The sequence below is a fragment of the Haemaphysalis longicornis genome, unplaced genomic scaffold, assembly GCF_048455015.1.
Source record: "Haemaphysalis longicornis isolate Haplotype H1 unplaced genomic scaffold, Haemaphysalis longicornis Haplotype H1 scaffold_2, whole genome shotgun sequence".
Taxonomy (NCBI): Eukaryota; Metazoa; Arthropoda; class Arachnida; order Ixodida; family Ixodidae; genus Haemaphysalis; species Haemaphysalis longicornis.
In genome coordinates, this window is record NW_027526295.1 from 33,214,574 (window position 1) to 33,231,218 (window position 16,645).

General features: G+C 48.6%; 1 protein-coding gene across 1 annotated transcript; it reads left to right on the forward strand.

Annotated features, from left to right (window-relative positions):
- Positions 1–10,645: 10,645 nt before the first annotated feature.
- On the forward strand, positions 10,646–12,220 carry LOC144168829 (uncharacterized). Its single transcript, XM_077697815.1, has one exon. It carries the CDS (start codon positions 10,809–10,811, stop codon positions 11,187–11,189), a length of 381 nt encoding a protein of 126 aa, XP_077553941.1. The 5' UTR covers positions 10,646–10,808; the 3' UTR covers positions 11,190–12,220.
- The last annotated feature ends 4,425 nt before the right edge of the window (positions 12,221–16,645 follow it).

The window sequence follows — 16,645 nt, forward strand, 5'->3', positions numbered from 1 at the left end:
CACGTTAGGCATTTCTCTCCGAAAGTTAGTCGCCACAACTCAGGTTGGTCCGTGGCGCCTCTTTGCCCCTAAGCATATTCCGTTCGCGTCTCTCTCTCTCTCTCTCTCTCTCTCTCTCTCTCTCTCTCTCTCTCTTGCTGGTGCATTTGTGTTTTCGACGAATTCCTGTGCTGTTGCCGCCCTTCTCCTGAATCAGGACTGCACTCTGTCGGTACGTCATTTTCCCCGTCGATGAGAGTCATTTAGCACGAACCTTTCCCAGCTTACACGCAAGTGACGGAAACTTTCCAAGCCGCACGCGTACGCCAAATGTGCGCGTTCCCGCCGCCTCATAGGATATCCGCGCGCGGCGTTTATACTTGCTCCCTTTTTCACTCTTTCGGGGTGTGATGAAATCGGAGCGAACTCGGCGCCGTCAGCGTCGGGCCTCCTGCGACGGCTCGAAAAAAATAAGCACGTGGAAGGAAAACCGCGCCAACTTCCTTGTGGCGTAAAGTCGTGCGCGCGCCACCGATTTTTCCCTGACCTGAGTCCTGGTCTGTAAGCTTCATGCCTCCGGTCGGTCACTCCTTGTCGTCTCTTCACGCTGCTTCATGAAGCCGATGTCCAGAGATGGCAAAATTACTTCTAACAAGTAATTAAATTACATTACTCATTAGTCTCCAAGAATTTTCAAAAATGTAACTAAATTACATGAGACATTACAGGAGGCCGAAAGTAATGACATTACATTACTATTACTTTTTAAAAGTAATGAAATTACTTTGGAATTACTTTGAAACGCATGAAAAGGGAACGAAGAGGCGCGAGAAGGCAGGCAGAGCTCTCATCAAGCGTTGCTTCCTTCGCGTTCGTAGAGTTCCAACGCCAGTGTAGCTCACGCTAGAAAAACTGGCATCACAGTGAAACGGTCAAAACATCACAGTTGCGGATGGATTGCAATCACGGGCTAGAAAACACTTCTCAGTGGTAGTCTGAAAAATTATTTGCCGTGACCACGTCACTGGTGAGCGCATTCCAGTTTTCTGTTGTGTTAGGAAAAAAAAGAATATTTATAAAGATTAATTCGGCACTGATATGGTCTAATTTTTCTTGGGTCATCCCGTCTCGAATTGACGTAATAAGGCTCCTTTAAGTAGATGCTTTTATTAATTCCTCTCTTGTCACCTTATATGTTATGAAAAATCTTAATATTTTTCTACGTGATACCAGCGTCTTCCAGCTAAGGTTACAACTATAGTTGTACTGCATGCTAACAGTAAAATCGCAATTGGCTGTAACAAATCGGGCTCCGCGTTTCTGGACGCCCTATAACTTGTCTATATTTATTTTAGCAAATGGATCCCATGCTTGGCAAGCATATGCAAGGAATGGCCTAATGTTAGTCATGTGCAGCGTTTCCTTCAACTCCGTGGGCATGCCTGAAGTTTCTCTGAAAATAATACAACAGACGGGACGCTTTTGTTGCAACAGTTTCATTGGGCCTCGAGTTTCGTTTGATCGGGTCTCTTGAACGCTATGCTTTTAGTGCATGCCCATATTACATTGCGCCTGTCCATATATCACGTGACCGTAGCGCGAAATTTGAAAGTTTTGTTTAATATGCTTTTGCTATTCGGGGTTAAAAAAACGTCTTTCGGTGGCTAGAATCGACCTTGGTAAGCTGGCAAACGCTAGTTATTTCGCATTAAACAAAGTTATATTTTGTTTTTGTGGCGGAAGCAGTAGTAGGCAACACCGCCAACTATATTGAGAGACGGTTGTGCCATTCGTTGACAGCATTGTCCCCACGGTATTGACCTTTTATGGTGATCGCGGCGGGGAGACGCAAGAGCGGATACGAGAGAGGAAAAGCCGATGCGTCTCTGCGGAAATCGGCGGCTCATGGAGGCTGCCTGAGGCGACTTCCTACGAGCTCTTGCCCGCAACTTAAAAAAAAAAACGATACTGTTATTATCATCTGCAAGGTGATGAATGTGTATGGCTCCTTCAATTCATAAACAATAAAGCTTGTCACATTGATGTTACGTGGTGTTATATGTTCTGTTCTGTACGAAACCAGATAGCAGAAAAATGCGCTAGTACGCTTCTGTGCCAACTTATGATGCAGCTGCGACAATTGCTCGTCATTGTCACCGGTGCTCTGCGGAGAACAAGCATTGTTTCAGTTCACCGTAATAAGGGGAGCATATAACCCTCTCGGTGCAATTAAGCACACCATTGGGCAGGCAGCAACCAGCTTGAGAGGTGACCGAAACATGAAATTATATCATCACACCAACGTAAGTACAGGGATGTCACGAACGGTGCTGTAAGCGGTGACAGTATTGCGGCAAGCTAGGCAGTAATATAAAAGATTAGATACACACGCTTGAAAGCTTGAAATTCGACAATGGAACAGAAGCGATTAAAAGAAACAAAAAAATCAGGAAAATATGTTAACATATGTTGGAAGCTTTTTGCATGTAATGCACAGCAGAGACATGATGGTGTAAAAATACCGACTGATTAGATGAGCGCAGTGCCAGGTTGAACAAAATACGCAATGAACAGAGTGGCAATGAAAGGAACAAAACCACATTTTTGATGAAACGGGCGTAAATGGTTTGGTATACAACGGGCACATATTTTAGATAAAAAAAGTCCGATAAACGGGCCGGAAACCGCCGCGCCGTCGGTTCTAAACAGGTGATATTTGAATTTGTCGTTCCCGAACTAGTATTTTAGTACTCATTAATCAACGGCGCATCAATAAGCGGTGTGCTTCGCTTCTATAGACCACTGAGCTGAAGATCACGCATATTTCTACTCTGTTTATCTTAGATCCAAAATTATCCGCCTCGTGAGTTGAAAAGTGCGCTGATGCGCTAATTGCGGCTCAGCGCATTTATGCAAATGGAGCTCGGCTCTACAAATTTTCGCGTAAATATAATCCGCAACTATATAAGGGGCTAGGAAAAGCCATTGCAAACGCCGACGTCTCATATACCAGCGGCCAAAGGTACATTCGACGTAAGGGAAAGGATTTCTCAGTGTTAACATTTGCGGATGATGCCTGCGTGAAATATTATTTTGTGTTTTGTGCATTCGGATGGGAAGTGTCGCCAAATCGCAACCCTGCAGTATCACGTGCGCTTTATCCCCTCCTGCTCGTCCGTGCCTCGTTGATGAACCTGCAACATTTCTTAAACAAGGACGACAATATGAAATGAGTCCCATAACAATTGGGCTCCCATCGAGCTGTCGGCACGGCTCGACACGCCCGACTCGACGCATTGTAATAAAGCCATCACAAGGAACAAACACGACTTCTCTGACAATCGGCGCAAGCGGGTGCGTCAGGATACGACGACCCGGCCACCCACTCGCCTGCTTACAACTCGTCAAAACATAGTCGCCGTAGGAAAGAAAGAATCGCGTACCTGTCTGCGTCAACGGCTGATAGTACGCTGCACGAAAACACTCCAGCCCTACCCTCTCCATATCGTTCTTTTTTATGATTTTAACTTCCCCTTTTGTCCGCGTCTATGTTCGTCTCGTAGGCGATCCCCCGAGCGGTGCGCCGCTTCCAAGAGCCTTTCTTTCGGAGCAACTTTCCTTCGTCAGCCCGACTCGCTTGTAATTTTGTCCGCTTCTTTCGGGCAGTGTTTCCGCCCCACGAAAACGTATTGTGATTTCCTCCCTCGATCGGTTCTTTCCTGCACACTGACCGAGTCTGATGCTTGCATTGGAGCGTGCACTTTTGCACATCTCTCCGCTCAACTTTTTGCCAGCTGGTCATTTTTGTTAGCTGGTCACAGAGCTCGCTCACAAAGCTCGTAAGAAGAAAGCCAGAGTCTAGAGATTGCGAGAACGTAGTGGGGCGTGGGCGCGGCCCCCTACCACATGAAAGAGGGTCCCGGGGGCTCGCAGAAGCGGCATTGCGGGGAATATACGGTGGGGTGCAATATTATTTATTTATTTATTTACAAGATACCTACATCGCCACGAGGGCATTTTTGTAGGGGGGACATGCAACATGTACAGAACAGAGTATACAAATACATTTATACATCCATACACTTTTTAAAAAGCACTTATTCATATTGATTAAAAAAATGAACACCACACTGATCATAAACGGGAGAAAAAAATATCGTTATTTTGAAGGCTAACCAATTCCTCTGCTCTGATAACATATTCCAGTCACTTATTGTTCTAGGGAAAAAAGAATTCGCAAGAATATTTGTTCTGTGGGAATACGCCAGCACTTTTTGTGGATTACCATGACGAAGTGATATGTAGTTTGGCTCGAGGAGATACTGTTTTTTGTCGATACCTGTACTATTGTAGTAAATGCAGTGGGAAAATTTTAACCTTAACTTTTTATGTCTGGACTGCAGTGGTTCCCAGTTCAGGGTAGCTTTAATCGCCGAGATGCTAGCAGAAGGGTCGTACTTCTTGGTAACAAAACGCCAATATGTGTCATTTAGTGGGATGGGGAAAGGTATTCGTCAGGAGTGCACGCCGCACGCCGGAGCTGCCGTTCCCTCCTCTTTCGTTAGGTGTCAATGCGGTGGTGGATAGATGACATCTTCTGACTTGTAATGTTGAGTTACTTCATGGCACACGTGATCAACGGGGTTGGCCTATCTTGCTCGCTTACCGGGACAATCTGACGGGCTACTTGGTCTGACATGATGGAAACAAAATTTCGCTAAAAGGTCTTCTATTCGTCCTGTCCTTTTAGCGCAGTTTTATTTCCATCATCGCTTCCCAGGGCTCGGCGGGATAACTGACTGATTGATTGATTGGTTGTAGGATTTAGTGCGCCGACGAAAGCAGGCGATGAGGCTCGCCGTAGTGGAGGGCTCCGGATTAATTTTGACGTCCTGGGTATCTTTAACGTGCGCCGAAATCTCGTACACACGGGCGTTTTTTCTTTTCGCTTCCATCAGAAAAGCGGCCATCGCGGCCGGGAATCGAACCCGCAACCTCGTGCTCGGCAGTGCAACGCCTACCGCGGTGGGTCGGCGGGACTCTCAGGTCAACAGGTGAGCGGTAGGCCTATTGTTGTCCGGGACGGCAGAGTGGACGAGTGCCCATACGATCATGACGGATCTGTCTGGTGGACGCCGGCAGAGGATTTCGTGGGTTGTCCGGTGATATAGTCCGCACGAGAAGTTACCGCACGTGCTTGCTGGGAATCAAATGATTACTTTGGCTTTAGTACGTTTGCTCTACATGGCGAGAGCGATGGCCGCTTCTTCCGCTTGTAAGAGGTCGTATCCGGGTAAAAGGTTGGTGCTTGGCAGGTTGGTGCAGTATAATTACGTAATATCAGCGTTGGACGTAGGATGAACTATACGTTGAGACAAAACTTGGCAAAAGGATCAGCCCGGTGCCAAAATTTCGACTGTTTGCTCGCCATCTTCCACACTCCATGGTTGTATGCGTTATAATAAGCTCAAATGTGTGGCTGAAAGGGGTCAGACGATATACCAAAATAAGGACGGCATTGACGCATGCGTCAGCCAGGGCTATCTGATAAGAAGGCAGTCTTTTTCATTCAGTACACCCGACTGCGAGGGAAACCTGGAACGGCGCTCTCAACTGACGCAAGTAATCAAGACATCCACGTATCGAACATTCATGACACGCAGAAGTCTCGAGCAGAACAAGTGGTACGGTGAATACTTTAAATGTGGGCTAGTTGGTACTGTTCATGGTGGTGGTGTTCCTGTACAGCTTTCTTTCTTGTTTTTTAGCACGTACTATATCCGCAGCACGTTGTTTGGCTAAAGATATAGGCACGTGCGTCAGCCATGATTGTCTAAAAGGAAGACAGCCTCTTTTCGTGCGAGGGGAGTGGAAAGGGTGCTCACGCGGACGGCTATAGATTACTCGCGATAGTTGAGCAAGGCCCCAGATTTCTGACGGCCTGTTGGCCGACAGAAAATGACTACCTTCTTATCAGAGAATTATCGCTGACACATGCGCCGACTCAGTCTTTAGGCATTTTTATTTGGGCGCATCATCGTCTGCAGTTTCCTTTGACTGATAGGTGTGCTCCACCACGCGTGTGTGGGGCGTTAGTTTTATTTCTTTGTCCCCGTCCATTCTTGTGTCGGTCGCGTTTTGCAGGCAAAAGAAGTTTCAAACTGGGCCGCGCGTACTGGAGGAGTAGGTTTGATTTAGATTGCCTGGTGTAGTGTGGAATCTCGTCTGTACTTTTAAACGTTTGTACTTAAACACAACAAAGCAGCGTCTTGGTCCATTAAACGAGGCAAATTTGCTCAGGCCTCTTTTCCTCCCTAGGAAAAGCGCAGAACCGAAACGCGCCTCTAACGCGGGGCAATCCTGCACCCGATTCGAGGAAACGTCCAGCAAACGCGGTGCTTCACCTGCGGCTTCGAATTGCCGTATAATCGACTAATGGGCGTTTCAGTGAAGGAGGGGATGCCGACGCCGACGTTCACAGGTGCGCGTCTTATAGCTGTCTGCAGGGATTTATCCACGATTTAAATTTTGGGGAGGGGGTGTCGAAATCCTCCCAGGGGACGGGGGGGGGGGGGGGGGCTATGTATAAATCCCTGGGCGGTGGGCTTGTGGTTGTGGAAACTTTTTGGGGGGGTGTCGAAAGCCTTCTTGGGGTGGGGGGGGTGGGGGGGGATGTTGGGATAATCCCTGGCTGTCTCCCGTCGCGAACGAAGTCTTTAGCGTAGTTATCCAATCGTTCAGACAGCTCGACAGAGAGAAGACGACAAACGGTAGACAGACGACGGGGCTTCCGTCCGTGTGTCGCCTTCATCTGTTGTGCTACTCAAACGATTGAAAAGGCATATCAGCCGACCCTCTCGAGTCTTAACATCAAGCCGGGAGCAGTAGTAGCGCGCCATGCTTGATAAATTCCATACCGGTCTCGTTTGAACTCGTGTACGACACAACAGCAACAGCGCCCCAATGCGCTGACACCGCGGAGGTGATTGTCCCACAGTGAACGGCCTCCTTCGCGGAAATCAAGATCCAGCAGGCGAGGTGGCGACGACGCGTCCACGATGTAGCGACGATGGCGACGGGGATACGAACGAACCCTATCGCATCATCGCGGAGAACCGCCCCTTTGCGATGTGACCGGGACAAATTTAACAAAGTCACAACAAACCTTTGGAAAAAGGGCACTAGCTTCTGTTACTACTCATTTTACACCACTGAACTCGCAATTACGTAACCTTTTTTCGAATAGCGAAAATGCCCGTGCGTCGAGATTTCCACCTGACCTGACTTCATCGTTGCCGACGCGTTTCACAACGCAGGCGTTGCTTCGTTGCGTTAAACACTAATTTCAGTAACGTACAGTCGTGGAAATTCGATCAAGAAAATATAAACCAGAAAAATTAACAGTGGCTTAGCTCGGCTATGCATGATATACTACGTAGCGTGAGCTAAGGTTCAGCTGGTTATTCTTAGCTTTCCTGGTTGTCTAGGATTAGCTTGATTATCATGCTTACTGCTGCTTCAATGACGCACACACGGTATCCGCATTATGTGACACATCAAGCAGCTCCGGCGCAGCGTCACCAATCGCCCCAGAGCTAAGCAGGTTCCACAGGCGCACGCCGGTGTTGCTGCGACGCACGAGCCGTCGGTTCCACACCCGGCCACCCCTCGCATGATCATCAAGTGGACCGGGCCGCCACGTGCGGAACGAAGGTCGGCGAAGACGTCGGGCGCGTGGGGTGTGTGAGAGACGCCGGGCAGCGAGCAACGTTCTGTGCGCCGTGTGACGTCACTGATCCTCGCGCATGCGCAGCACGGCTCTCCAGGAGCCATGCGAAGCTGCTCAACCTCGGCCAGTGCTACAAAAAAAAAAAAAAAAAAACGCTACAAAAAACGAAAATTTGAAGCAATCCAGTGACAACCTTCAAAGCGCCTGTTCACGCGTTGTGTGCGCTGGTACAAAGTTAAGCTTCGTGAACTCCAGTCGAAGTGGTTACAATTTTGTGGAAAGAGATAACACCCACACGCGTACGGCGGTGTTCTGACAAAGAATCAAGGGCGTAGCCAGGGGGGTGTTTCGATATCAGAACACCCCCTGAAATTTATGTGGTGCATCCCCCCCTCCTCTCGGTCTTTTTTTCGCCCATGCCTTTTACACTTCATCTATAAATTTAAATGTAAATACGAAAATAACATAACACAAGGGAAATAAGGTAGTGTTTAGGCGCAAACTATCTTTTCTATTTTTTTTTTCGGGGGGGGGGGGGTGTACAACGCCCCCGAATAATATTTTTAGTCACGCCACCACAAAGAATGGTCATGCAAAGGTGGTAAAAAGGCTCGATCGTAACGATTAGGTCTGGACCGTATTGCCTTCTTTCTACACACTCCAAGCTAACTTTATCTTGCTCAAAATGAGGACACCAAGCGGCTGAGGCATGCTCCAGCATCGGTCTCACCAAGGACTTGTTTGTTTCCATAAACGTACTCACGTTATGGCGAAAAATAGGGTAAAAAGTTGCAATCAGCAACTTGACTATGCCCTACATCTTCCGAAGAGGCAGGGTAACATCGGGATGGCAACGTTCAGACAGCCTAGTCACATTGGGCGTTTGATTAATTTGCAGATTAGTTTTCAAAGAAATTTGCAGGCGGTTACCCTAGATCATTATTTCAAAGTTTTCAAAGTACGTTTTTGGCACCCAAGTTTTCGTAGAGCTCGGGAACTCAGTCTTACCTACATATTTGCTCCATTTAAGGTCAGATGAGAACGTGGCTCCGAGATATCTGAATTCACTAACGTGAGTGCACCCATTATTGTTATTACTGAAACTAAGAGGCTGCTTTTAGTGCAAGAAAGTCATAGCTGCAGTTTTCTTAAAATTCAGGGGAATTTTCCGCGTGTCACTCCATTTGCAAACTAGCGAAATACGTTATTAAGCGTTTGGTGGTCTTGGGAATTAGTAATAGAGCATTAGTAATAGGGAATTAGTAATTAGTACAACACAGTCATCGGCACACAAACATATGCTCACAAGTGTACCAGTGAACATATGTAACGATCACGAGTGGTCGTTGTGTGTCGTGAGTGCTCATGTACCATTTAGGCTACAAGAACTGTGTGTGTTACTCTCCTTCTGGACAAGTTGGTATTCCATCGTGGACGCGTAAAGCGGAAACAAAAAGCCCTTGTCGCCATCCTTCTTTTACTTTATTTTGCTATTTACACGTCCACGATAATCTCCTTCGTATCGTCACGTCGCGTTTTGCTCGCGGCTTAAAAAACACGTGGTCTACTTTTTTTTTTTTTTGCAAACAATTTTTTTGACTAATTCGGTTTGCCTGCCTAGTTTAAGCGAAAATAACAAACAACTAATGCGAGCGAGCTTCCAGCCCAGGCGTTATACCATATTAAAAATCCGGACTCATAAAAATAAACAAGGAATGAAATAAGTTGTTTAAACCGCGTATTATGGCTTTTTAAGGCACAACAGGGCTTTCAATGCCAAGAGTAACATTCAAATTACGCGCGTCGTTTTGTAACCGCGCGCTGCCTGGCGACAAAATTTATTTGATGGGCAGATAGAGTTAATACTACTGGCAAATACACACGGGCACATAAGAGTTGACATTACCGATTCTAATTACGCGCGCACAAAACGACGGTATGTCTAATCAGCAAATTTGCTACATACAGCTTTTCAGAATCATGCGGCGGGCGCGCGCTGCGACAAATTAGTCAGCTGTTCAGCATATTCAGGCGCAGCGTCATAAATTTCGGAAAGATGTAGGGATGCGAGGGTTCACACACCGAGTCCGCCTCACATTATACCACAATCGCGCCAATAAAAAGAGAAAACGCGCCTGCTCGAAGATCAAACTCACAACTGGTTGTAGAAAAATCTCGAACCCTAAGCTCAAAACCGAAACGGTTTCATCCCATCCCCCCATCGTTTATATGTCTATGCACAGAATTTTTGAGTTTCGGTTTTGGCCCTAGTTACCGCCGCAGCCTTGTCAGCGGCAAAGCGGCGGCCGTGAAAAACATTCCTCAGCGCCGACGCGCAGCCAGCGCAGCTTGTTTGCAAGCCGCATGGCCGTGAATCTTGATCGGACATCGCCCTGGCACTGAATCAACGAACGGCTTGCGCAATGAGAGACGATGTCGAAAGCCAGCCACGCGAGCGTACGCCTTATCGCGTAGTCGGCGCGACGTACGGCCTTCAACCGGCGACGCGCACGGCACTGGGACGATGACCCCGGCGGCGTCGTTTACTGCTGGCGAAGCAGCTGTCAACGCAAAGGCGCCACGTTCAAGGCACGCGCGCAGCCTCTTTGAGATGCGGGCTACAAAAACTCCACTTGGCGGAATGTCAGGTCACCTTCGGCGCTTGCAAAAAACCCGAAGTTAACGTAAATTTTTCCTCTATTTTGCTATTGATGATGGGGAGAAAATAACTGACACCGATCCGATCGTCGTCACAGAGTGGTCCAGCGCGGGCCTCCGGTCAGAAAACGGTCCCGGTACGCTGGAGAAAAGGCAGCCGGTGCCCCGAAAACCGCCGTAATCGGGATCAATTTTTCTTTTTCGTGCGTCTGCTGGCGCCGGCCGGTCGCAGCGGGGGCCAGGAGCGAACGGCCTCGTGCCGGGTGCCGTGTGCAGAAGGACCACGTGAGCCCTGCCGGTGGCGGTCCGTGTGCAAACCCCCTTCTTTGTTCCATTTGCTGCTGTCGTCGTGTCGGGGTCGGTCCTGCTAGCTCGCCCTTCTTCGTCCACCGACACTTGGCTTCTTCGTCCCGTCCCCCCGGAGGAGCATCGTTGCAGCAGGATGAGCAGCCAGGAGTGCTACTCGTGCCACAAGACGGGCCACTTCGCCCGGGAGTGCCCGCAGGGAGACCGCGGCGGCTACGGCGGCGGCCGGGACGGCGGCTATGGCGGCGGCTCCTTCGGCAACTCCTCGTACCGCGCCGGCGGAGGTGGGTTCAGCTCGCGCGGCGGAGGCCGCGGAGGCGGAGGCGGCGGCATGATGCGCGGAGGCCCGCCCGGCCGCATGGGCGACTCGCGGGGCTCCTTTTCGGCCAACCGGCTGTCCTGCTACAACTGCGGCAAGGTGGGCCACATCGCCCGCGAGTGCCCCGAGGACGGCAAGACTTGCTACACCTGCGGCAAGCAGGGCCACATATCTCGCGACTGCGACGAGAAGCCATGAGCGCCGCGATAGCGAGGAGCCAGGCAGAAAAAAAAAAAAATCCTCCGCCGCTGCCGCACACGGATGTCAGTTTGTTGTTGCGTTGTCATCGTTCTAGGCCTGCCGTGAAGAGAAAAGCATTCGATTTCCCCCCGCATCAAGTACGCCCCTAGTGGCCGCTCCGCTAGGACTGCATTTGTTTTCTTCCCGTCACCATTCTGTCCCCCCGCGTTCGAATGCACTGTTTGACGATGTTCCATTTCTTTTTTTTAGTCCCTTCTCAGCTCATCGGGCAGGCAGAGACGTGAATCGCTTCCCCTAGGGCCAGAAAGACGCAAGACAGGAAGGTCTGGCCCAGATTTTTTTTCCTCGTTCGGCCGGTCGTCCATCTTTGAAAACGGCGGCGGAGGGAGGAGGCTGCGCACTGCGCGGCGTAGGCCTAACCGCACCGGCCCACAATGGAATCACACGTGGCCGGCTGCTTCGTGACGGCGACGCGACGAGATCGGTGACCCGTTGGCAAGTCGACGTTTCTTCTCGGATCACCCCTTCCGTGCTTTCATTTTTACATTTTTTTCTGATCGGATCTCTGCTGGTGACTTGACTTTGACGTGTTCTTTTTTCGCGTGTCTGTTGGTGCGCGCTTCGAGCCGTTGGTGTGTGGCCAGCCGGGCGGCTTTTGTATTCGTCTTTTTTTACTAAAACTTTACCTGGCGCGCCGAAATTGAAGGAAGACGACCGTGGAATCAAGATGAACAAAAAAGAAATAGGTTGGACTTCGCGGCTTTACATAACGGAGCTTGTTCGAGGACTGTTTTGAAGTGTTTTTTTTTTCAACCTCGTGTGTGTGCGCGTGTGTGGTGCGTAGAACTGGCGTTTCATTTTCTTCTACCCTTCTTTTTTTCTTCTTCTTGGCTGTGTGTATAAAAAGAAACGAGAGCCTCATGTACAACCTTCTTGTCGAAAGGCTGGTTAGTGGTGAGCCTTGCAGTTGTCGTTGCAGGGATACGGGAGGACAAAATAAAGACGAGGCAGATCTGCACTCTCCGTGACCTTGGCGTTGTTGTTGAATTGCTGAAGCGTTGCTCGGCCTTGTCGCAAGCACGACTCGGAGCCAGTGGCTTCTCTCTTCTTCTTTTCTAGGGCGTTTGTGGTGGCAGGACCCCCAGGCAATGCCTTCGGGACCCACCTTGGGGGGGCGTGCGGTCGGGTCTTTTCTTCGGCTTTCGCCGCCCGGGTCTGGGTATGGACGACTGCATTTCTTTCTATCACTCCCCTGCCCCCCAATGTCCCTTTAGCCTGTTGGATGGAGAGAGGAGAGAGAGCCTGGAGATTGGTGGTGAGACGATGTGTGGAAGCCCTTTCAAAAGCGGTGGCTTTTTGAAAGGCGTGAGTTGTGTGTGCATGGCTGAAGCAGCATGCATTATTGGCCTCTCTGGGAGCTAACTTGTAGCTTTGACGTAGAGCTTAACCCTAAAATATAGCAGATGTTAACTATTACTCTTCTTTATAGAAGTGGACTTAGTAGCTTGTTTTAGTGGTGGTGGGGTTAACTGCGCAGGGTAGGGTTAAGAGTGCTGCATTGATTGAAATTAAATCTGGCAGAGTTTTAACACTTAATTGTCATTGAAGCTAGACTGGGGTAAATGCAGTATTTGGTTACCCAATGCAGATCATGCATAACCTTTTGATCAGTGAACACAGCCTTGTCTTGTAGGTGTGCTGAATTTGAACAGGCTTCTATTAACAGTAATTTATTACCAGGGGAGCACTGTTGAAGGTATAAAAGCTGTTTAAATATTTGCAAAGCAGAGCAACCTTGTGGATAATTTGGGTGGTGGACCTACTGTGTGCAGGTATTGTCTCTGCCGCATTAGCAGTCTTGAGGCACTAGATTGCATTATGGTGACATGCGGTAGTTGACCAGAAGGTTCAGTAGAGATGGTCCTGCATTTTTCAGGCGGTATGTGGCTATGTGCTGTCTGCACTCTTTATATTTGCAATGAAGCTGACAGCTGTTGGGAAATATAACTTTTGCAAGTGTAGGAATTAGTTTCTATTGGGGGAGGAGATGCAGCTTTCTGGAAACAACGTTGGCATTGCGACCTTTATGGTCTCCTAGACATGACTGGGAACTGTTTGCTGCTTAATTTAGTGGTGCATGCTGCGAGGGCAGGCCTGGAATGGGAAAAATTTGGTACGGTCATAGAGGGCATCTAGGTAGGTGCAGCCATCAATGCCGTTGAAAGGTGGGTAGTGGTCTGTATAAGATGCGTTTAGCTTAAAAATTTTGAACTACTGGAGTTTGAACTTGAAAGGTGGGTAGTGGTCTGTATAAGATGCGTTTAGCTTAAAAATTTTGAACTACTGGAGTTTGAACTTGTAGACTGATGCTGAGGTTGAACAGGTTCAATTAAAGAAGCCACTAAGACAAAATACAAGTTGGGTTTATTAGAAAGACTGCCTAGTCCCGATAACAATGATACCAATATCATCGCAATCTTCAAACAAATAACGGAGATATGAAAGAAGACGTGTGAAGCAGTCGCGACCCCTAGCCAATTTCCTGCAACTTTTCTATGACATCACGGAACCTTGTTTGTGCGATTGGCGGCCGCCTAACTGACCTGTTGCAATGACACGTGACTGGACGTCTGTAATGGGGCCTCTAGTTCGATTTGACTGCTTCACTTGAATGCTAACGTGCAGTTAACGCACTGAAAATTGATTTATTGTTGACCTGTACGACGTCATTCTTGTTCATAACGCACCACTGTGGCGCAAAATTTGAAAGTTGTTAAATAATTCTTGCTTTTTTTTTTCGTTCAAAAAACATCTGTTGTGGCTGTAATGAAGCTGAGTGAGATACTGAATCCTAGTTCTTTCAAATTAGGCGCAGTTGTATTTTCTCTTCATGGCTCCTTTAAGGAACTGCTGATGCTAGTTGCAAAGAAATGGAGCACTGCAGAGTTTTTTTTTTTAAACCCCAGTGTGAGCATTGAATACGGCCGTTATGGAGTGCACATTTGCTCATTTTAATGGGCTCTGCTCTGCACAGGCAAAGCCCTGACTGGGGAAATGTTGCTGGTTGGTCGAGGTTGTCAAACCACCGGGTCATATTCAGAGATCCTTCAAATGTGCACCCTTCTTATGAAGTCAAGGGAACTTGGGCTGGTGGGGCCTCGTCCAGACAGTTGCTATTTTGTTTGGTCTAAAAGGCAGTTGGTGCGAATTGCTCAGTTCGAGGCCTAAGTAATGCCTTGTAAGCACGACTTTTGCGCATGTTAACAATCTGCACACCTGGCAGGTAACTTTGCACAACACGGCATCCCTGATTGTGAGGGAGTGTGCTGGTGGAGTTCTGCTTCCGGTTTTTACGGACTTTGGTTTTGGCTTCCGGTTTTTACGGACGAAACATGAAGCCAAGAGCTAAGCACCTCTAGAGGGGGTTTGGAAGCTCACAGCCCCATGGTGGCACAACACCACAGGTCTGTTGTGAATTGAACTCGAGTGTTTGCTGCACGCTCAATAGCCCCCTATAGTGGGTTCTCGTGCTCCTGCGGTGTGTAATGAGGCTTCTCAAGGCACGCCTAGCTTGGTGCGTTGGTCATTGAGGAACTTCGGCCAAGTACTTTCTCGTCTTAGGTGGGTTGTAGTGGTAGTGCAACGTGTACGAGCACTAATCTCAGTTGCATGTCTGCCAGGTTTGCCTGCAAGGGGCTTGACACTTGGCTGAAATGGCTCAGTTGGGTGGACACCAAGCTAAGCTGCAGCCATTGTGCACACCAATGTGCCCCCCAAACATGCGGCCTTCATGAGTGGAAACCAGGCAGTGGCACCACTCCCCTGTATTTGTGGTTCTGCAGAAAACGGAGCTTGCAAGGTCAGGCCTGATTTGCACAGAACCATTGTAGCGTGCTGCACGTTGTCTGCACGAAGGTTGTGCTTACTGGTCGAGGAATTCCTGCTCGATGCACAGTGGAAAAGTCTATTGGCAAATACCTTGCAGCGCTTACCACCAAGGGGGTTTTCGTAAGCGAGAACAAGCGGTTCTGGTGAAATTTTCTGACCTATCCTTCCGCAGACAGTGTAAAAATGTAACTTCATTTACTTGTTGACACGTCTTTCATGTGCAATGGACACGATTGGCATATGGAAAAGCAGCGCCTTGGTGGTTGATAATGCACAATGCAAAAGGATCAGAGATTGCGGCTTCAGGCAGAGGAACACATTAGGTCATCAAGCTTGCCAATTATGGCACTATTGACTTCAGCGTACCAGGGATGCTACATCATTTCTAGTATCATCTACAAATCACTGCTCGTCTTTCGCTAAAGAAATGACTGCCACACTTAGTCTCAAGGCACAGCTCGCTAATTAAACCAAACCTGTTAAATTGTATGGCTGTGCATGTTGTGTTGGGCTAAGTAGGCTGTTGAAGCAGTGTGTTGGGGCTCAGAAATGCTGGCAAAAGCGTAAAATGGGTAGTTGGTGCAAATACTATTCGTTCTTGTCGCGCTACTACTGCTGTGGGACGACCCCACTATGGGCTCGCTTGGTTTTTACAGTTCAAGCCTTACTTCAAAGAGTACGGAAAGGGAGCTTTTCTGGAATGGGGTGAGGAACTATCGGGGAAAAAAATGAAAAGGTTGGCCTGAAATCCAAAAATCGTTGGGAAATGTGTGTGGCTATTGTGTGGCTGCAAAAAAAGCATTGGGCACCAGTGGAGATGCCTGGTGCTTGCCAGCAGTGGAGCAAAAGGCAAGTTTTTCGACTTCAGTGCGAATGGAACTGCAGTAGCAGGACATGTGAGTGCATGGCTTTATTACAGTTAGCGTATGGTGTTCTACATGAAACACAGCTTGAGACCATCTTTGCACGTGCCCCGTCACCAGCTACGAGGTTTTGGACTAATTTGAGGGGACAGCCAAGTTTTAGTGAGAGGAAATAAGCGGCTGTGACCTCCCTTGGCAGCTTTAAATGACTTAATGATTCGGTTGTGTACATCGGAGGGTGTAAATGGCTATTGTGTAAAAGGTGCTGCTTTGTGAAAATTGGTTGCCATCCCGCCCTGCAAGTGTGGATGTTTAGCAAAGCTATTGTAATCAATTACAAATGTGGATGGAGGGGGGTATGAAATTCTTCTCGGAGTCTCGGTGGGCTTGCTGCTTGCGCTCGGCTAGTGTCAGTAGATAAGGGTACAGAGCATCGGCAGCAGGAGTGTGCTTAAAGATGCCATTTTGTTGCATCTTTGGCAGTGTTAACAAACGACCCTGTCAAAGTCGACGGCGAGGCCGTAGTAGATGCGGCAATCTCGTAACACTGGTGAACGACAAAATGGCCGCCGTTGACGGCTTCATGCCTCAGTGGCGGCACTCTAATACCTTATCTACTGACACTGAGCTCGGCATCTGCAGCGGTAAATGCTGGGGCCTGCCAAACCTGACGCATGCGCTCGGCGTCTTGGGCAAGAACTG